Source organism: Sorex fumeus, unplaced genomic scaffold, assembly GCF_029834395.1.
Source record: "Sorex fumeus unplaced genomic scaffold, SorFum_2.1 ptg000155l, whole genome shotgun sequence".
Lineage (NCBI taxonomy): Eukaryota > Metazoa > Chordata > Mammalia > Eulipotyphla > Soricidae > Sorex > Sorex fumeus.
Genome location: NW_026606212.1, coordinates 2,122,523 through 2,143,491, shown reverse-complemented (window position 1 = coordinate 2,143,491; position 20,969 = coordinate 2,122,523). Strand labels below are relative to the sequence as shown.

Below are 20,969 nucleotides of genomic sequence, written 5' to 3'. Positions count from 1 at the left end.
CGGAAATGCACATGCAGACGCACACATCTGTACACACATTCACACATAGACACACACAGATGCACACATGGAGACATGCAGACACATACGCGCTCACACACACGGACGCAGACACACACAGACACATGTGCGCGCACTCACACGTGCACGCACGCACAGTGCCCCCTCCTGAGTGGCCAGGGGTCAGGGAACAAACGTTTATTCTCCGGGGCACTGGGCAGAGCGCTCGGGCCCTTCAGGTCTTCTTCAACTTCTTGGCCTTGGAGCCGTCGGCCTTCTCGGAGGCGGCGTCGGCGTTGACCTCCTGGTTTCCCAACTCCCGGGCGCCGAGGCTGTTGAGCACCAGCTGCCGGAGGTTGCTGTGGTCCAGGGGCTGCTCCACTGCAGAGAGGGGGCATGGTGGGGCCGGCCCGCCCCTCCGCCCCGCATGGAGGCCCGAGTCGGGGGGGGGGCAGGCGGGCCTTTACCTTCACGGGACCAGTTGGGGTGTGAGAATTCCCGGGTTCGGGAAGGGGGAGGATAGGCCGGGGGGTGGCTGTGGCGGGGAGCGTGGCTGGATATTGAGGAGCCTGGGCCGCCACGTGCAGTGGCTCAGGACGGGCACTGAACAATGACACCTGGCAGAGACCGGCGAGCGGATGACCAGGCCTCCTTTGCCAGAGGAACCCTGTTTCCTAAGTGACCTCCCGAGGGGAAGGCCTGGCTTCCACAGCGAGCCAGTGAGCCAGGGGCTGAGACCCCGAGAGCAACGTTTCCTGGAAGGAAGGAAGGAAGTGCGCGTCTCGAGGCTCTGGCCATGTGAGGGCAGCAGCGCCAGCAGCTGCGCCCACGTTCTGGGCTAAGGGGCCCATGAGCCGCCGCGTTCAGCCCTCGGGCCTGCCAGGCTTCACGGGCCTTGGCCAAACCACACAGGGGCAAGCGCATGTGCGTATGCTTGCTTGCACGTGAGCCTGTGTGTGCGCATGAGTGGGTGCGTGTATGTGTGCGTGCATGTGTGCACGCCTGTGTGCATCGTGCATGTGTGTATGTGTGTGTCATGTGTGCATCTGTGTGCATGCATGCATGCGTGTGTGTACGTATGCTCGTCTCTGCCTCCTTCCTGGGCAGGCCCCTACCCCTGCAAGGCTGCTCCCAGATGCATTCAAACTCAAATCTGGAAAATCACTTTAAAAAAACAACAGTGAGCGAAGTTCTCTGAGCCTCCCCTCCACCCCCAAACACTGCAGCAACCTGGACCGCTCCCTCATCCTAGCACACATGACACACAGCGTGTGCCAGGTGGAACATTCTGGACGGACACAGTGCTGGGGCACCTTTCGGTGCCTGCAGAGCTCTGCCCGGGTGCAGATCAGGGAGGGGGGGGGGGTATTAAGCTTCTCTCTCATTTCAGCCGTCTCCAGTCTGGGGGCTTTTCTGCAAGGAGCGAGGCCCACAGGGGGGGCTCCAGGCTGCCCGGGTGAACCCAGTGGAAACTTGGCCTCCAAACCAACTTCTAAAGCCATGTGGGGCTGATTTGCTTCCCGCCGCAGAGAGGAGGGCAGGGTCCCGGTAAAGTGGGGCTTGGGCGCCCCATGAAGGAGGAAAGACGCCAGGCCGGTGGGGCAGGCACCAAGGGGCTGAGTGAGTGTCCAGAGCAGAGAGGGAGGACAGAGACGGGGCCCACAGGGGTGCCCCCAGCTCACCATTCTGTCCACTTCTGAAGGCCCCCCTGGACGGTGGATTCAGACACCTTAAGGGGCTTCATCTTCAAATAGCCAGGCTGGCTGAGCTGGCCGGGCCAAGCAAACTCTCAGAGAGCCCTGGCCAAGATGTGGTCCCCCCATGAGGCTCACAAGGAGGGAAACTGAGGCTCATTGCTACTGACTCTCCCCACAGAGACCTCCAAGAGACCCCCTAGCCCTGCCTGGTCCCGAGGACGCCCAGCTCACCATCATCCAGCTTGTCCGAGGGTTCCCCACCAAGGAAGGGGACGCTGATTTTCCTGAATTCTAAAGGCTTGAGCAGGGCAGAGCCGCCCCAGAACGGGTTGATGAAGGGCTGTGGTGCCTCTAGGTCGGCCCTCTCGATGTCCTGGAGCCGCCGGTAGGACTCAAGCACCAGGAGGTCGTTGGTCTTCTTCTCAATGATGGCTGGGAAGGGCAGGGGCAAGGTGAATGCCCGCAGGCTGGTTGGGGAGGGGTGGGGAGAATTGGGGGGGGGCTGCTGGACAGGAAAGGAGATCATAAGTGCCTCTAAGGACAAGGTCTTTCAAAAAAGTTTTTTTTTTTGTAATCAGTCTTTAAAAGGTATCTGGGGCAATACTGAATGAAAAGTGGAGAAATATGCAGTTACCCTGAAATTAGGAGGCATCCTAATGTCTCAGCATCCTCTGTCTCAGGCCTCAGGGCCTTTGCTCATGCTGCATCTTTGGCCAAGAATGCTTCTCCCTGTCCCTCTCCCTGAATGCACCCTCAGTCCTGAGTAGTGACTAGCAGGAGTGACCTGCCCTTCCCACAGGCCTCCCACAACTCAACTCCCCGAAGTCCCCTGACCCCTCCGTCTTTCATCAGTGATTATTGAGTGCCCTGGAGCCAGGCACTGGGTGAGTGTCACAGAAACTTGGGGACAGCTGGGCCACACACGTGACAAAAGTGACAAGGATGTAATCCTCGTCCTGATGAGGTTCATCAGCTTCTGGTTGGGGGCAAGGGTGGACATGAGGGAGAGAAGACACAGGGACACACCACACACCACACACACACACACACACACACACACTCGCCTCTCACCAGCCACCTGCTCGTGACTGGAATTCAATAACGACTAGATTGGGATGACTTTGAAAATCAGTCGATCAATCTCCAGGTAATTTCCTGTCTCCTGCTAGTCTTTGTGAAAACTGGGGACTAGAAGTGCTCGAATCTGAAATTCGCGGGGTTCCCCCGCCCCCAACCTCACGGACAGGGAGGGAGCGCCCCCTGCTGGTGAACTCGGGCTCTGCTAAGCAGGAGCGATGGGTGAGGCTGAGGACCAGCCTCTGCCTATCAGGGAGGGGAGGGCAGCGATGACCCCCAGAACCTGAGCGGGAGGTGTACAGGCAGCCCTGCAGGGGTCCCAGGATGGCGGGGCTGGTGGGGGGGGGGAGGTGGGGGACAGGGTCGAGAACGGCGTGTGGCGGGAGCAGGGCTTGGGGTGAGAAATGGGAGGAGGAGGCAGGCGGAGGAGGAAAGGCACCGACCCTGGACGCCATCAGGAAAGGCTCTATCAAGGGGCCGGGACAGGAGAGCAGTTAGGGCCACACGCTGACACCCGCCTCCAGCATCTTGGAGGGTGTCCTGGGCCCCCCAGATCGCCCTGAGTTCAGACTCAGGCCAGGTGTCTGCGTTCCGCCAGCCCTGCGCTTCCCCTCACATTTGGGGGCTCACCCCCACCGCCAGCAGGGTCCCGTCCCGGGGCCGCAACTGGACTCACCGAAGTACTGCGTGAGGTTGGCATCAGTGACCTGGCCATGCGCCCCCAGCCGATCCAGGAGTTCGGTTGTGCTGAAGCCCATCTTCTTCAGCAAGGACTTCACGGCCTCCTTGAGCTGCTCCAGGGTCCTGCCAATCTCCTCGGCCCTCAGCTCGTACCTGTCCGCCGCCTCTGTGGTCCTCTTCAGCTTCTCCTGAGGGTCAGACGGGGGAAGGAGATATCTGTCTGGGGACTCCGCGCTCTGAAGACTGACTCTCTCTGTCCGGGGCAGTGTGACCTGACCCAGCTCGAGCACCCGGGAACAGGGGACCGGATAGAGAAGCAATTGCCCTGGTATACACAGTGGAAGGGGGCTGGAGCGATAGCACAGTGGGTAGGGCGTCTGCCTTGCACGCAGCCAACATGGCCAACCCGAGTTCGATTCCTCGATTCCTCCGCCCCTCTCGGAGAGCCCGGCAAGCTACCGAGAGTATTCGATATGCCAGACACAGTAACAACAAAGTCTCTAATGGAGACGTTACTGGGCCCGCTCGAGCAAATCGACGATCAACGGGAGGGCCTTTACTTTTACACAGTGGAGTAGTACTCAGCTCTGAAAAGAGACGGAACTAGGGCTCTGGAGAGCATCTTGCAGAGCGAGGGGCTGACACAGAGCAACTGCTCTCCTTTGTGGGATATAAAGAAACAGTAGGGGGTGACTGGGACAATGGTGGGGAGACAGTGGGTGCTCAGGAGTGGGGAGCTGTTTCATGTCATGCATGGACCCTATTATTGACAGTATAAGCCATGGTGTCTAAAATGAAGATTTAATCATTAATTTAAGGGACTGGGTCAATAGCACAGCGGGTAGGGTGTTTGCCTTGCACACGGCCAACCCGAGTTCGATTCCCAGCATCCCATATGGTCCCCTGAGCACCACCAGGACTAATTCCTGAGTGCAGAGCCAGGAGTAACCCCTGTGCATCATCAGGTGTGACCCAAAAAAGCAAAAATAAGTAAATAATTAATTAAATAAAAACATTAATTTAAAAAGGGGGGGCTGGAGTGATAGTACAATGGGGAGGGCGTTTTCTTTGCCTTGACCTGGGTTCAAGATCCTTGGCATCCCATATGGTCCCTCGAGCACCGCCAGAGTGCAGAGCCAGGAGTTAGCCCTGAGCATCGCCAGGTGCGATTAAAAAAAAAGACACACATGCACACACAAACACACACATGCGCGCGCACCCAAAACACACAAAATTAATTCTGTTTAGAGTGTCTGAATCTGGAAAGAAATCTCCAGAACTCTTCTGGCTAAAGCCAAAGGAACAGGAGCTGAGGGGTTGGGGTCCAAGCAGAGCTGGGGAGACGCTGGGGTTACCTGGCCAGTCTCCCCAGGCTGGACCCCAGAACGTGGAGTAATACCACAACATCGCCCCAACCCCAGAGGCTTCCTGTGCAGCCTCCAGAGTGGCCGGATCGCTAAGTGCTGGGGGGAGGAGGGGCTATTCCTTTGTTTCCTTGGAGAAGGCAGGTTTTAGCGGGGAAGGGGACGGGCAGGCTGTGCTGGGTGAGTTTCTTTTCCGAAAAGCGGGTAGAAAGACCAAAACGCATTTGGAAACATCTAATCTAGATGCTGAGCATCCCTAGTGGGGAATGAGGGACCCCAGACTGGTACCCGCTGGGCACGGTTCCCTTCTGGCCTCATTTCCCCCAGACTGAGCTGCAGCCGCTCAATGGGCAGCCTGTGATTTGCTGCCCCCCAGTGGCCAAACAGAGAAAGGCATCAGCAGCCTTCTCAGAACAAACCCGGGAGTAGCATTTTTCCAGGGCCAGGAACATTCTGGTGAGAACAGCGCTTGATCCAGCTCCCCTGGCGCTGGGTCACTGTCATAGATCTGCTACCCACTCACCCCCTGGCCCCTTAATAACAAAGCCCTGCTGGTATTTGGGGTGGCAATGCTCCCTGCTTGAAAGTTCTTTGTCCAACCCGGCATGCCCATGGTGGAGATACCAGTGAGATGTGAACACGGCCAAGACTTCAGGGAAAGAACCATTAAGTTGGTGTTTGCCTTGCATGCAGCCGACCCAGGTTTGGTCCCCGGCATCCCATATAGTCCCCCGAGCACCTCCAGGAGTGATTCTTGAGTGCAGAGCCAGGAGTAAGCCCTGAGCATCACCGGATGTGACCCAAAAAAGCAAAAAATGAAATAAAATAAAAAAGATCAGGGCACAGTCAGCCGGGGACAGAGGCTAGGCTGGTCTGAAAGGAACTGGTCTAGGATGACATTCTCAGCTGCCCTGAAAGGGAGTGGGGGCATCGATAGGGCGGAGGAAGAGACCTTAAGAAATATCGCCCTCGGGACTGGAGCAATAGCACAGCGGGTAGGGCATTTGCCTTGCACGCAGTCGACCCAGGTTTGATTCCCAGCATCCCATATGGTGCCCTGAGCACCGCCAGGGGTAATTCCTGAGTGCAGAGCCAGGAGTAACCCCTGTGTGTAACCCCGGGTGTGACCCAAAAAGCAAAAAAAAAAAAAAAAAATCACCCTCCTGCAGTCCCTGTAGGCTCCTGGGACAGGGGGCCAGGGCAGATCAGGACAAGAGCCAGAACCCTCATGGGCAGATCCTTGTTCCAGGGGACAAGTGAATAGGCTGCCAGAGAGACAGACAGACAGACAGACACGGGGGCCCTAGCCTCACCTCCAGCTCCATCAGGGCAGAACGGTTGTCATCCTGGGATGTCTTCTGCTGGAATCGCAAGTCAGTGATCTTATCCTGCTCGACAGAGCACCAGAATGTGAGTGAATGTGGCCGTGCCCCCCGGGCCACGGGGCCCCCCACCGCACCCAGGAAGTTTCTCACATTAAAAAGAACAGAGGGGCTGGAGAGATAGTACAGTGGGTAGGGTGTTTGCCTTGCACGCGGCTGACCTGGGTTCGATCCCCAGCATCCCATATGGTCCCCTGAGCACCGCCAGGAGTAATTCCTGAGTGCAGAGCCAGGAGCAACCCCTGTGATTGCCGGGTGTGACCCAAAAAGAAAAAAAAAGAGAGAGAGAGAGAGAACAGAGGCCCAGGAGAAAAGGTCCCGGGCAATGACCCTGTCCACTGGCAGCGGGGGACACATGGGGATGGAGCCTGAATGGGCCGGACTGGGGGCAGATTTCAGAGGTGAGGGGACAGAATTCCCACCAGAAATGACAACTGCGCAGGATCAGAACAAGGAAGGAAATTTCACCAGGAGGAAAACAGAGGTTGAGGTTTTTTTGAGAGAGGAAATGTTGTGGGGGGCCCTGGAGCTGGCTGAGAGGGCATGGGATGGGGTGGGCGCTAAGCCTGCCTCATTCTGAAGGGGCTGGAGTGTCCTGCAATGAAGTTCGCATTGAGCCCTAAGGCTGCTGATGTCTGTTCTGGGGAGAAAGTTGCCTGTGAACTGCGGGAGATGCAGGCAAGTCCCCAGGCAGCTGCAATGCAGGACTTGCCAGAGCCTTTGCTCTGTGGCCGTCCACCAGATTGCTCCAAATCATCCAGCTTCCTGGCCTCAATTCCTGGAAACTACTGATTAACAGGGATCAGCCGGCTCTTAAGGCCAAGAGCCAGAGTTGTTTCACTGAGCCAGGAGGTGTAACACGTGCGGTGGGGGTAGGGAGGGGACAGCGCTTTTATGTGCCGAAAGGCGCTTCGGAAAGGGGACGGCGGGAGGGGGACATGGAGCGGTTCCCAAACTGACTCGACCTCAAAGCCACTTTTCCTGCGGAGAAGCTCAAGGGGTGCTCCAGGGAACCCGCTTTGGAGAAGGCTGCCCGGGGAGCAGCTGGGACCCCAGACCTGGGAGACAAGAGGTGCCTGACCTGGATCTTCTTGATCTTCGTTTGCATCGTCTCCATGTTGCTGTTAAGCTCCATGACGTACGTGAACCGAGCAAAATTCATCTCCTCCTTGACCAGAAAGTCGTGGATGAGCCTATTCAGGTTTCCGTCCTCTGCTAACTTCATCAGCCGGAGGTGGGCCACCTCATAGCTCTCAGAACTCTCGAGATTTTTCTGCTTCACACATTTCTTGGCCTTGAGAGCTAGGAAAGGACACGGGCTGCAAGAGCCAGCCTGGGACCAGCCAGGCAGCGCCAGCCCCCTCTACTCCAGTGCCTCAGCCCCTCACTCCTTAGTGACGCCACCTCTGCCTAACTGAGCATTTACTATGTGCCAGACACGAGGCCAAGGCCGGGCTCTGCGGATACAAAACCCTCTGCCCCGTGCAACATAAAAAGAATCCTTAAAAGGAGCAAAGGAAAGAGATTCAGAATAGGGAAACCAAGTGCCCCGTGACAGGGCTGTGGGGACCCACGGGGCTGTGAGAGGGGGGAGGGCTCTGGCGCTGGGACGGCCACTCTGAGGAGGTGATATTTGAGCTGGGGGAAGGTCAAGGCTCAGAGCTCAGTGAATCTCCTTCCGGACTTTTCATCACCTGGCCTTGACACTTGTAAGTTGCTCAGAAAAGCTTGTGAGGTGATGCCTGGCGGGCGTGGCCTGCTGGGTCAGATACAAACATCAGGTGGGTCTGTGGTACATCTGAGCCCAAGAAAGTGCTCAGAGCCACTCCTGAGGAGGAAGTAACCCTGAGAAGGTTCTGGAAGCTTGTGCCGACTACCCCAAATCTCTCTTTGCTGACTGAGCTCTGTGTCCCTTTGCCACACTATGACCGGCTTTGCCGCCACTTCTGAGTCTCTGGAGGTCTCCTGGCCGGGCAACAGACGTTGGGAACCTGGGGACCACAGGCCATGGGAGGAGCCTCCAGAGAGGACATTCCTGGGGACTGGACACGGCAGGTCCAACACGGGATGACCAGGGGGTTGCAGTTCAGACTGAAGCCTGCTCAAACTCTGAAGACAGCTCAGCTGGAGAGAAGCACCACGTCGGTTTTTAGTGGCCCGGCATAGCATTCAGTGTCGTGTGAGCGTGGCCCCGCACGGCCAGGCCCAAGCACCGCCCAGCCACTGCTGACTGCGCCCTCCTCTCCTGGGGCTTGTGGCTTTGGGTCCCGGGTGGCCAGGAGAGAGTCAGGCCGTGTCGGGAGCCAACGCCGGGCTCCTGCTGCAGAATATGTGCTCTCACCCGCAGAACTCTCCCTGGGCCGGTGTTGTGTGAGTGTGTGCATGTGTGTGCTGTGTGAGAGTACGTGTGTGGTGTGGGGGTGTGCATGTGTGAGCATGTGTCTTGTGTGTGGGTGTGCACGTGTGTTCTCTTTGTGCATGTGTGTTGTATGAGTGCGTGTATGTGTGTGTTGTGAGTGAGTGTACGTGTGTTGCGCGTATGTGAGCACGAATGTGTGTTACTGAATATGTGTGTTGTGTATGGGTGTGCATATGTGAGCGTGTGTGTGCATGTGTGGGGTGCGAGGGTATGTATGTGCATGCGTGTATGTGCAAGTGTGTTGCGTGAGTGTTCGTGTGTTGTGTGTGAACATGCATCTGTAAGCATGTGTATGTGTTGTGCCAGTGTGTGTGTGTTGGGTGAGTGTACGTGTGTTATGTGTGGGCATGCATCTGTAAGCATGTATGTGTGTTGTGCGAGAGTGTGTGTATGGGTGTGCAAGTGTGTGCATGTGTGTCCATGTGCGAGCATGTGTGCTTTGCTAACTCTGGCACAGAAGTGTGCATCCCTCAGAGGGAGAACGCGGCAATACACCTTCATTCTTCCTGGCCTCCTCCTGGAACTCCAGGCGGTCATTGAGCTTAATGAGCAGGAAGGTCTTGAGCTTGGCCTCGTGCTGCTGAATCCGCTCCAGCTCACGGATCTCCAGGTTGTGCTGGGTGATGTCCTTCTCCTGGCGCTCCTGCAGGGCGGCCATCCGGGCTCCAGCTTCCAGCCTGGGGAGGGAGTGTTGTGAGGTGGGAGACGCCGCCCGGCCCCGCCCAGAGACCCTTCCTGCCCAGGCCAGGCTCACTGTTCCTTTCACCACCGAGGATTCTGGGAGTGGAGGAAGCATCTCCCTTGCCTAGCTGACAGCAACTATGAGCTCCAGATCACCCCACAAAATTACTTTTCTGTCACCACCATCTCCTCCTCATCCTCATCCTCATTGCCATCACCACCATCCGCACCTCCGTCAGCACTGCCGTCACCATCAGCACCTTCAGCACCACCATCACTATCACCACCATCATCACCATCAGTACCACCAGCACCATCACCACTACCAGCACCATCATCACCACCATCACCATCACCATCAGCACCTCCATCAGCACTGCCGTCACCATCAGCACCACCAGCACCACCGGCACCATTACCATCAGCACCAGCAGCACCAGCACCCTCACTGTGGTCACTCATCGATCGGAACCATTCACGATGTTTTCTGGCCTCCGCTTCTCTCGTGTCTGACCTGACCCTCACCCCACCCAAAGATGCCCTCAACAATGGGGTAGCAATGGGACTGGGGACTCAACCCCAGATCTGACTCCAAGCTCTGTGCTCTTCACGGCTAACTGCCACGTCCCCTGCGAGTTTGAAAGCAGGAGATGACCCAGACCCGGGGGGACCCCGAGACTCGGGCAGCAAGAGGAGAGGGACCCAGTGGCTCACAGCTCAGCCCCACGCGTCTGCCACTATTTGCACACGGCTTCCAGGCAGTGCTCGCACGTGTCTGTCCCTGTGTACAGTGGGGATAAGCAGTACTGTCCGAGTCGCGCTAACACCCAGGGCCCCCTGGCACCAGGCTCACATGCCCTCCCAGCTCAGAGCTAAGCTGTGGTTTTCGGGCTCCCCACGCTGGAGCCCAGGGATGGCTGGGACCCCGAGGAGACTGCACCTCTGCTCGTAGGCCAGTGAGGACTGCTCGATGGCGTTCTTCATGGTTCTCTTCTGCACGACCAGGCGACGGCGGAGCTGCTGGTGCACGTGGTCGTACGCAGCCTTCTGGCTCCGCAGACCCTCGATCTCGCTGCGCAGCTGGGCGTTGGCATGCAGCATCTTGTCGAAGCTGACGGTGACCTGGGGGCGAGCCGTAACTTGGACCGGGCTCGCTTGGGCCCCCACAGCCTTCTGAAGGGACGATCTCTGCCCTGGGCCACCGAACAGGACCCACCTGGAGCCGTGGGTGACGCTCTTGGGCCAAACACCAGCGGCTTGCATGGCCTCTGTCAGCCTCTCCCTGGGTTTCAAACATCCCAACTACTGCCCGTTTCGACCACAGCAGGAGAAGCAGCAAATTGAATGAGAGAAGGCAGATCTCGCCCCGGGCTGCGCGCTGGGTCCCATCAAGCAGGTACTGTGAGCCAAGTCTGTGTTAGGGCCATCTGAGCAGTGGGTACCTCAAAATTCACACTGCCACTTTGGCAGCACAATACCTTGGGCAGGGGACTCTCTTGGGCTTTCTAGAGTGTTCAGGAAACATCCCTGATCTCTGGCCATTGGGCACCCATCATGCGCATACACCCTCCACCCAATGTGGCAACCACAAATGCCCCCTTCCATTGGAAGACAATGTACCTTGGGGACAAAAAAATCATCCTTGACTGAGAACCAGCACTCTCGAACTAGTGCTCTCGGTGAAAGAACCCTTTTTATGGCCACACCTAGAACGGGACTCACTCCTAGCTCTGTGCTCAGGGGCCACTCCTGGCGGTGCTCAGAGGAATCAGATGCAGCACCAGGGATAAAACGGGGGTTGGCTGCATGCAAGGCTAATGCCCGCCCCCTTCACTCTCTGCCGGTCCCAGGCTAAAAACACTTAAGAGGTCTAAAAGTTAGGGAGACTGGATTGAGTACAGGGGTTTCGTTTGGTTAGTCGGGGGCCGCGCCAGCTGTGCTCAGGGCTTACTCCTGACTGTGTTTGGGGATCTCTCCTGGTGTTTCTTAGAAAACCCTACATGGGGGGCTGGAGCGATAGCACAGCGGGTAGGGCGTTTGCCTTGCACGCGGCCGACCCGGATTCGATTCCAGCATCCCATATGGTCCCCTGAACACCGCCAGGAGTAACTCCTGAGTGCAGAGCCAGGAGTAACCCCTGTGCATTGCCGGGTGTGACCCAAAAAGAAAAAAAAACCTACATGGGATCGAACCCTGGCCCCACGTAGGCAAGTGCCCTCCCTGCTGTACTATCTCCAGCCCTGTGACTGGATCCAGCTTTAAAAGACTCTTGGTGGTGACCAGAGCAATAGTCTGGTGGGGAAAGGTGTTTGTCTTGGACACGGCTCACTCGGGTTCAATCCCCAGCATCCCATAGGGTCCCCCGAGTACCGCCAGGAGTAATTCCTGAGTGTAGAGCCAGGAGTAACCCCTGAGCATCTCCGGGTGTGACCCAAAAAGAAAAAGAACTCTTGGAGGCCCAGCATGAGAAAAATAAAAATACTAATAAGAGACAGGGTGGGGGCCGGGGCGATAGCACAGCGGGTAGGGCGTTTGCCTTGCACACGACCGACCTGGGTTCGATCCCCGGCATCCCATATGGTCCCCCAAGCACCGCCAGGAATTATTCCTGCGTGCAGAACCAGGAATAACCCATGAGCAACGCTGGGTGTGACCCAAAAAGCAAATAACTAACTAAATAAATAAGAGACAGGGTGTCCTGAGCGGGGGGAGAAGGCAGCTGGGATAGAGAAGTCAATGACGGTTGGCGGGATCGCTCAGGATGGGAGATGAGCAATGAAAGTAGATAAAGGACCAAACGTGATGGTCTCTCGGTATCTGTATTGCAAACCGTAATGCCCAAAAGTAGAGAGAGAGGATGGGGGGAATTGTCTACCATAGAGGCGGGGGGGAGGGGTGGGATGGGGGGATACTGGGGAGATTGGTGGTGGGGAATGTGCACTGGTGGAGGAGTGTTGGATCATTGTATGACTGAAACTCAAACGTGAAAGCTTTGTAACTGCATATCACAATGATTCAATGAGAGAGAGAGAGAGAGAGAGAGAGAGAGAGAGAGAGAGAGAAGGAGACAGCGGCCACGAGTGCTCAGCGGGTTGCGAGAGGCTTGCACGGCTTCACCTGCAGGCTGGTGGCCAAAGGCGCCTCGCCTCTGGCTACCTCACCGTTGGCCTCTGCTGGTTTCACCCGGACCCAGCCCTGAGCTGTATGGGGGAGGGGCAGCAGGGCGGGCCCAGGGCCAGATCAGCTGAGCGTCTGCGCTACCCCCGCTGGCCCCTAGGAGGAGTGCAGTGATTACTCATGAGCACTTTGGAGCAAGTTTCAGCCTGTAAAGCCCCGTCACCGGGGCATAAAAGCAATAAGACCCCATGAGCAGCTGGAAAGGCTGAGGTGAGAACACATTCTGGGGGACGGGGTCAAGCCTGGACAAGATTCTCTCAGCAGCCAGAAACAGCTCCACCTGGTCAGGGGAGAAGGGAACGGGGGGGGGGGGGAAATTGGGGTGCAAGAAAAAAAAAGCATCGCTGAGGGCAAACAGTCGCTCTTGTTTTCTCCACCTCAGGATTCTCCCACCTCTTGGCCCGAGACGGGTATTCTCAGTCTCTCAGTCTCTCTCTCTCTCTCTCCCTCCCTCTCTCTCCCTCCTCTCTCTCCCTCTTTCCCCCCTCATATTTCCTGACTAAACTTCTCTAAACAAAACTATTTTTTACTTCACTAAAAAGGAAAAAAAATATCCTAAGTTTAAGGGCATATTCTACAAGCAATTGTCCACCAAACAAATCAGGGTGATTTAGGGGCTGGATCGACAGTACAGAGGGGCGGGCACATGCCTGGCACACAACTCACCCGGGATCCATCCCCAACGCCCCATACGGTCCCCTGAGCCCCACCGGGAGTAATCCCCGAGCACAGAGCCAGGAGCAAGCCCTGAGCATCAAAACAAAACAAAATAAAAACCAGGGTGATTTAGATGAGACGGAAACATTCCTAGGGAGAAGCCGGCACTGAGAGCCAGAACCGAGGAAGGGCGAGGACACCAGAGGGCTGTGGCTCTGCCACCAAAACTCACAGGGCACTTTCACACATTCACTCATTCACTCAGTCATTCATGAATTCATTCACTCATTCACACATTCACTCATTCATCCATTTACTCATTAATTCACTCATTCATTCATTCACAATTCATTCACCTATCCACTCATTCATTCACTCATTCATCCATTCACTCACTCATCCATAGATGGTTGCCAAGCACCTCCCCGGCTCCTCCTCACACCCACAGGGCTGCCCCTGTCACTGGGTTGGAGGTCGTGCAGGTGCCAAGTTGCCCGGGGTGAATCTGCAGGGGGCCCTGGAATTCTGCATTAATACCCATCCTAGACACTTGCTACACGGCTGCAGGTCAGTAGACGGACGTGAAGGCTGCTGCCCTCTCTGCCTGCCCCCCTCCCCAGGCTTCCTGGGAGCCAGCAGGAAGGGTCCAACCAGCTGCGGGAACTTGGGGCTGCTGAGCATTTTGTATGCAAGGCAGCAAGAGGGTCCCTCCGCACGGACCCACCCTCCCTCTCTCTGGTCACGTGTGTCGGCACTGCCCACCAGCCTTTCCTCCTCTCTTTACGCCTTGCCAGGAGAGCCGCTTTTCTGCAGTGCAATCCATTGAGTTTAGGTGGGAGGCTGGGACCACCCTCCCGACCTGGGAGACAGGTGTCCCATGGCATACAAGTGACGCAGGGCCATGTACTCTGTCCTCGGGCCTTGGTGGCTAGTTCATAGATGAGGCAGATATAATGGCCCCAACTGGCCCATGGGAACTCTTAGGGAAACGATGCTCCTTTTCTGCTGACAGTTGCTCCTCCTAGGGGACCCACTCTATCCAGGAGAGAGATGGTCAGAGAACTATCCTCAAGACACAATGGGAATGCCTGGATCCATCTATGCCTGAAGTCCCTTTCTTCATGTTTATCAACAATACATTCCTCTCTACCTGGAGGGCTTCCCCCTTCGGCTAATTTCCCCAGTGGCCAATTTAGAGACTCCTGCTAATTATGAAAATGGCAGTGAGGGGCTGGAGCAATAGTACAGCAGGTAAGGCAGTTGCCTTGCATGCGGCCAACCCGGGTTCGATTCCCAGCATCCCATATGGTCCCCTGAGCACCGCCAGGAGTAATTCCTGAGTGCAGAGCCAGGAGGTAACCCCTGTGCATTGCCAGGTATGACCTAAAAAGCAAAAAATTAATAATAATAATAAACTAATGGTGATTGAGATACCTTTCTTTTTATCAAATTATGCATTCTAATATTTCCTAGAGACAACAACAACAAGCCAATGGCGTAGGGCAGAGAGAAGGTGTCATGATCCTTCCTGCAGTAGGATCATATTCCAGTGAGCAGGAGCTTCTGAGTCAGAACACGAGGTGCTGGCACCCTAGGAGTTTGGGGCTGGGGGAGGGTGCAGGAGATCCAGACAGACAACAGCGGACCGACAGGGCCGGTGATGGGGGTGGGTGCTAAATGCTAAATGCCTGGTTTGTAACTGTAAGGGACCCTCTTTTTTTTTATTTTTGGGCCACACTCAGCGATGCTCAGGGGTTACTGATGGTTCTGCACTCAGGAATTACTTCTGGCGGTGCTCAAATTACTCCTGGCGGTGCTCGGAGGACCATATGGGATGCCAGGGATTGAACCCAGATCAATCCTTGCTGTGTGCAAGGCAAATGCCCTCCCTGCTGTGCTAGGGACCCTCTTAACTCCACCGAGAAGAGGGCTGTGCTCTGCTAATGGCCCAGTGAGCACCATTTTCCACTGGAAAAAAAAAAAACAAGGCCGGTAGGAGGGTCTGTAAAACTACAGAGGACATACAAGGTTTGTCTTACATACAAGATTTAAACGGGTCTCCAAAATCTGAATCTGCTTCTGCAGTTTCCGGGGGTCATTGGCCTCCTGCAATTTTGAGGTGATCTTTTTTTGGTTGAAAATTCTTTTTTCCATCTCATCAATCTGAAAGAGAGAGAGAGCCCAGCTGTGTTGACATCTGGAGGGAATAAAGCCCACAGTCCGCCAAGCCAAGCACGCCGGAACAAGCACAGCCTTGGTCTTCCTCTGCCTGTGAACCGAATTTTAATCGCTCTCTCGGATGCTTGTTGAGTTCCTTGTGGCTCAGTCTGGCGTTTGAAGGTACAGATCTGCGAGTGCAAAATTCTCACACCTGTGCATGGAAATTCCACCATACCCCGAAATCGCAGTTCCCCCAGGAGTGGCACTGCCCCCTTTTCCCAAAGCATCTTCTGTAATCTTGGGGGGTCTGGCCTGGACCTTGCAATGAGGGGGGCACTGTGGCATTTAATGGGTGGATCCCCAGAAGCCAAATACGCTCAGCAGAAAGAAGCAGCAGACAGCCAGGACTTGACTCGCCTGTGGCTTTTCCTGCCTGGATGACATGCAGACATAAATTCCACTTTGAAAATTGGCTTTACCCGGCCCCAGACCGGCTGTGGTGTTTTACACAGGCATATATCGCTCTCTGCATTTTGCCCCACTGGACAACCATCCAGGAACATGAGCCCTTTATTCACCCAGAGAAGGTTCTTGGGTTCAGAATTTCCCCCAAGAGCTGGTCACAAAATTAGAAACCACGTCACCAGCTCAACCCGGATTGTGTCCTTGGCCTTGGAGGCCCACGTCCAAGTCAGCCTGCACGAGCAGAAACTGCCTCAATTCTGAGTGTCCATAGCACCGGTCTCGAGTCAGCCCTGGGTGCTGCCAGGTGTGGCCCCAAACCTGGACCAGGCCTGTCTTTCATGAAACTCCTTCCCCAGGGCCATGCTAGCTCTGGCCAGGAGCCTGGCAAACACGGGAGGGCTTGACTTCCCATGGACACGCGTGTCCCTGAGACACTCGATGCGGAGAGCGACGGAAGTGCATCTAAAGGGAAGAGCCGCCATGTGCTGGGGGACCCTGGGCCAACGGGGCGGGGGGGGGGGGCCTGGTGAGGACAAGGAGGAGCCGGGGCAGAGGCTTCCTGCCACAGGAAGGGATGGTGGCACCGCCCAGCCAGTCTCCAGTTCTTCCAGGCCCTCCGGTGGGTGGGGAGCGTTAACTACTCGGGCTGTGCCCCTTTGAGTAGACTGTGGCCAGCCCACGAGCCACCGGCACAAGAGAACCATGTCACTGCCAGGAGGAAACTTCCACTGAGAGCATCAGGCCCGCTGGGTCTCCAGCTGGTACCTGGTGGGTTCAAGGCTGTGTCTGTCACTTCGGCGGTCCCAGCCCAAGCAGCTCGAGCTGATGGCAAATCCATAAGCAGCAGTGTCGCAGAATTGGGACAAAACTTCCCGGTTGAGGCCAGAGCGGGGGCTGTTTGTCACTACAGACTGTGCTCCCCGGTGCTGACGGGACAAAAGGGGGTCGTCCAAAGTGCTGGGGGGGGGGGGTTGAGCCCTCTGTGGAGGACCAGAGCAGGGACCCCCGGAGATCACAGCCAAGGTTAGGGGTGGATTGTCAGAGCTGGCCTGAGGCTCCTGGGTAACCCGCGTCCCCCGCAGGCCTATGGGGGGCCCACCTTCTGGTTCAGCTCCCCTACGAGCGTCTTCATGGAGCTGATGAGGCCCTCATAGTCCTCCTTGGTCTGCAGCAGGAAGCGCAGCTCTCTGTAGTTTTTCTCGTTCTGGTTCAGGTTCCGAGAGGACTTGAGGAGACCCAGAAGCAAGGTCAGTTCGTCCTTCTCCTCCTGCAGGCTCTTGATCTCCTTCCTGTCGGGCAAGGGGGTAGCATTAGCCCAGAGACTCTCCTCCCAGCGGAAGCACCTGACAGGTACCTGCAGGGTTGAGATTCTGGTCCAGTTGATGTGAAGAACCCCAGATGGGGCTAGAGCAATAGTACAGTGGGCAAGCCGTTTGCCTTGCATGTGGCCGACCCAGGTTCGATCCCCGGCATCCCATATGGTCCCCTGAGCACTTCCAGGGGTAATTCCTGAGTGCAGAGCCAGGAGTAACCCCTGAGCATTTCCGGGTGTGACCCCAAAAAGCAAAAAAAAAAGAACCCCAGGTTAGGCTTGTCCACTTCCCCTCCCTCCCCCCACTCCTATCACCATCTCCCAAACCTGGTGAGGACACAGGGGAGCCCCAGGTTCAATCCCTGGCTCTGCATGGCCCCTCGTGTATCGCTGGGTGTGGTCACCCACGCCCAAAAGAACAAAAACAAGAGCATCAGCCTGTCAGAGGGAGGCTTTAGGCAGTCCTGGAGACTGTCCCGTGGACAGAGCAGCGACCCCAAACTGAAGGCGTGTATTCTCCGGGCGGAATAAACAGCTCTGGCGCTTCCTGGAATATTGAGCCCCAGGTGCCCTCCCTGGCACTGTTTGTAGTTTAGATTATTGCGCTGAGTCATCATCTAAAGTGCTTCCCAGAGGGGGCTGTACTGCCTCTAGGGGGCGCTAGGGAGCCCTATCGGGAAGAGGGGGAGGTAGCCTCTGGTAAAATTCGGGGGTGCTCTTTGTTCACTGAAGGTAAATTCCTCTTTCTTTTCTTTCTTTCCTTTTTTGTGGAGCCACAGGGATCACTCCTGGCAGGGGAGACCAATACCGGGAACCGGGGACCAAACCCCAGCCAGGGTGACCCAGGCAAATCCTCCCCGTGCTCCTATGAGCCAGTCCCAAAAAGCTAAACTCCTTGAGGCGGGGCTGAGTAATTTGACTTTTCCCTGAAGGGGGACGTTGGCAGATCAGGTTGAACCTGCGCTGTTCACAGCCCAGGTACAGGTGACAGCTGCTCCCACACAGATGGGCAATGTCTGTTCATCTGTGACACTTTCCTGGGAGACACTTGGGCTTGTTCTAACAAGTCCTCTCCGTTTTCTGAGAGGGCAGCCAGGTGCTGAGAAGGGCGACCTTCCGAGGCCCTGTGAGGTCTGAGTGGGCTGAAGCACAGACCGCCCTAAGTACCCCCTCTCGCCCGTTCTCTCAACAACAGCCACGCGTCATCTAATGGCCAATTTCCATTACAAATGTAGCTGGGGAGCTCCATTTCCCCAGGCTGGAGCCATACCCAGCCGGGAGGGCGTTTGCCTTGTGTATGACTGACTTGGGTCCAATCCCCAGCATCCCACAGGGTCCCACGAGTACTGCCAGGAGTGATTCCTGAGCACCACTGGGTACGCCCCCTTCCAGAGAAAAGAAGTTCCATTCAGTTGGAAGGAATCTAAGAAGACTGTTAAATGCTTTTTCAGCCCTCGGAACCTTCCTATTGGTCAGATGCAGACTTGTCAGTATCAAATCACCCAATTTTAAGTATTCTCAGGCACAAGCCACAAAGTTTCTCGGTGCCCAAGGGCACTCAGAATGTCCCCTGGGGTGTATCCACAAGGCAGTGATGGCCCCTCCCCAGACACTCCCCAGCTGGGGGTGGGGGGTGGGAACGATGGCCCTGTGAGGCCCAGCCACGTGGCTGCCAGCCACTGAACACACCAGGCCCACATGAACCGAGCGCTCTCCTGCTCCTGGGAATTAAACAACACAGTCCATCTGCAGAGCCATAGTCCAGTGGGTCGGGCATTTGTATTGCACGTAGTTGACCCAGGTTCAATCCCCGGCATCTCATAGGGTCCCCTGAGCACTGCCAGGAGTGATGCCTGAGCACAGAGGTAGGAGGACCCCTGAGAATCACCAGGTGTAACCGCAAAACAACAACACATAACAACAAAGGACAGCCTCTCGGTGTGGCCCTTGGTACGTCCAGAGTAGGGGCCGGTCACCTCCCAGGATCGAGTCTCGAGGAGTCCAGAGCCCTTGGCCTCGGGGTGCCCACGGGGTGCGTTCTCAAGCAGCCCTGGGCTCCCAACTGCAGTTTCCTCCAGGCTGTCTCGGGCCCACGGCCCCCCACTCACTGCTGGTTCAGGAGGGTCTTCTCCGAGCGCAGGAGGGTGGACTTGCGGCTCTCTGCCATGTTCTTCAGCTGCTGCTTCATTTTCCGCAGCTCGGCCTCCGCCAGCTGTTCTTTGGCCTTCTCCAGAAGTTTCGGGGATGACTCAAGGTTCTTTCTCCGGTATTTCTTCGACTGGGTGAGACCGGGGTGTACCACGGGTCAGGAGGCAAGACAAGCTCCCATGCTAGCTCAGGGGGGAGGCAGGAAGGCGCTGGGGGCAGAACTGGAGGGAAAGCCCACCCTGGGGTCCTCTCAAGAGCTCCTCCGCCCCAGGGAAAGCACCCCCTGAGTCGCGGGCACCTCACTATAGCATACACAAGAGGGGGCCTGGCTGTGTGACCTTGGGAGGGCCACTGACCCTCTCTGAGCCACCGTCCCTCATCTTGTCAGCATTAGCTGGGCTGGTGGTCGTGGAGAGGACAGACGGGGCCAGCTACCACCTACCGGCATCCTCAGCGCGTCCTGTGTGTCCTCTCAGAAACAGTCCAGACTCTGTGCCTCTCTCTCTGGGAGAGGCGGCCCAGGGCTATCCTTGTGTCTCGGCAGTGCCCTGCGCAGAGAGAGGGCAGAGACGCATGAGCCCACGGCTTCCCGGGACTCAGGGCCCCTGTCCTCCTCCTCCAGCCCCTGGACAGGCGGGGATGCGGCGGACGGCTGCCCGGGAGCGAGGAGAGGTTTGGCTCCTCGGCCCTTTTCCCTCATCCTGCAGTGGAACCCACCTGGCCTCCAACCCCCAGTACTTACGCCCAGGAAGGCAGTCACCCTTTGCTCCCGGGCTCCCGGTGGAGCGTACCACAGCGGGTAGGGCGTTTGCCTTGCATGCAGTTGACCTGGGTTCGATTCCCAGCATCCCATTGGGTCCCCCAGGCACCACCAGGAGTGATTCCTGAGTGCATGAGCCAGGAGTAACCCCTGCGCATCGCTGGGTGTGACCCCCCCCTCCAAAAAAAGGCAGTATTTACCGACCTCCACCTCCCTGCTGGCTGGAGCCAGTGTCTGAGGCATCTTTGAGTGTCAACTTGGGCCACGTTCGGCCCGTCAGGACGCAGATGGAAGAACAACAGTGTCAGCCCCTGACCCTGACAGGGCTGGGAGAGCCACGGCACCCAATACCCACGTTCCTTTGCAGGGAGGGGGCTGGATCCCTAAGGCAGAAACTTCTAGCTTCGGGACTGAATCAGGCACGTGGCCTGGCCCTTGACAAGAGACAGGCCTAGACACAGATGAGACACAAATGGTCTCACAGGCCCAGCGTGGTGAACATGTATGAAGGCTCGGGGGCTCAAGTACCCCCCCCCCCCCGCCCCATCTACCAGTAACACCACCTGCTTTCTGGATGGAAGCCACAAAAATAATGGAAGCCATCTGGGTCATTATTTTTCTTCCCGGGGGCTGACCCTTCTGATCCTGCAATCTCGATGGACCCATCAGAGGTTCACAGTCTGGACAAATCTGTAGAATTCCCTCCCTCCTTCTGCTATCACTTCTGGAGAAGGAGTTTCAAGTAAAAGTGATTTCCACTCTCTCTTCCCCACATGCCGTTTAGGGAAGGTGGAGCCCCAGAGGGCAGGACCACGATGATAAATCTCCCAGATCCCATCTGGAGGAGGCTACCAGTCAACTAGGAACATCATCCTCACTGGATTTTTACAAACTGAGAAATTAATTTGTGTTGTGGCAAGTCAATGAAATGTGGAGTCTGATATGTAATAGCAGCTGGTGTGACTCTGAAAATACGTCTCCCCCTTCTA

The 20,969-nt window shown here is 56.5% G+C and overlaps 1 protein-coding gene across 1 annotated transcript; it reads right to left on the bottom strand.

Moving 5' to 3' along the window:
- Nucleotides 1–183: 183 nt before the first annotated feature.
- Nucleotides 184–19,377, bottom strand: CCDC63 (coiled-coil domain containing 63; the record flags this gene model as incomplete). Its single annotated transcript, XM_056107193.1, has 10 exons — nt 184–381; nt 1,929–2,129; nt 3,451–3,643; nt 6,133–6,207; nt 7,283–7,503; nt 9,116–9,297; nt 10,242–10,423; nt 15,179–15,298; nt 16,860–17,049; nt 19,181–19,377. Coding segments are annotated over 10 exons (1,707 nt in total), but the record flags the coding sequence as incomplete, so codon positions are not given.
- Between the last annotated feature and the right edge of the window lie 1,592 nt (nt 19,378–20,969).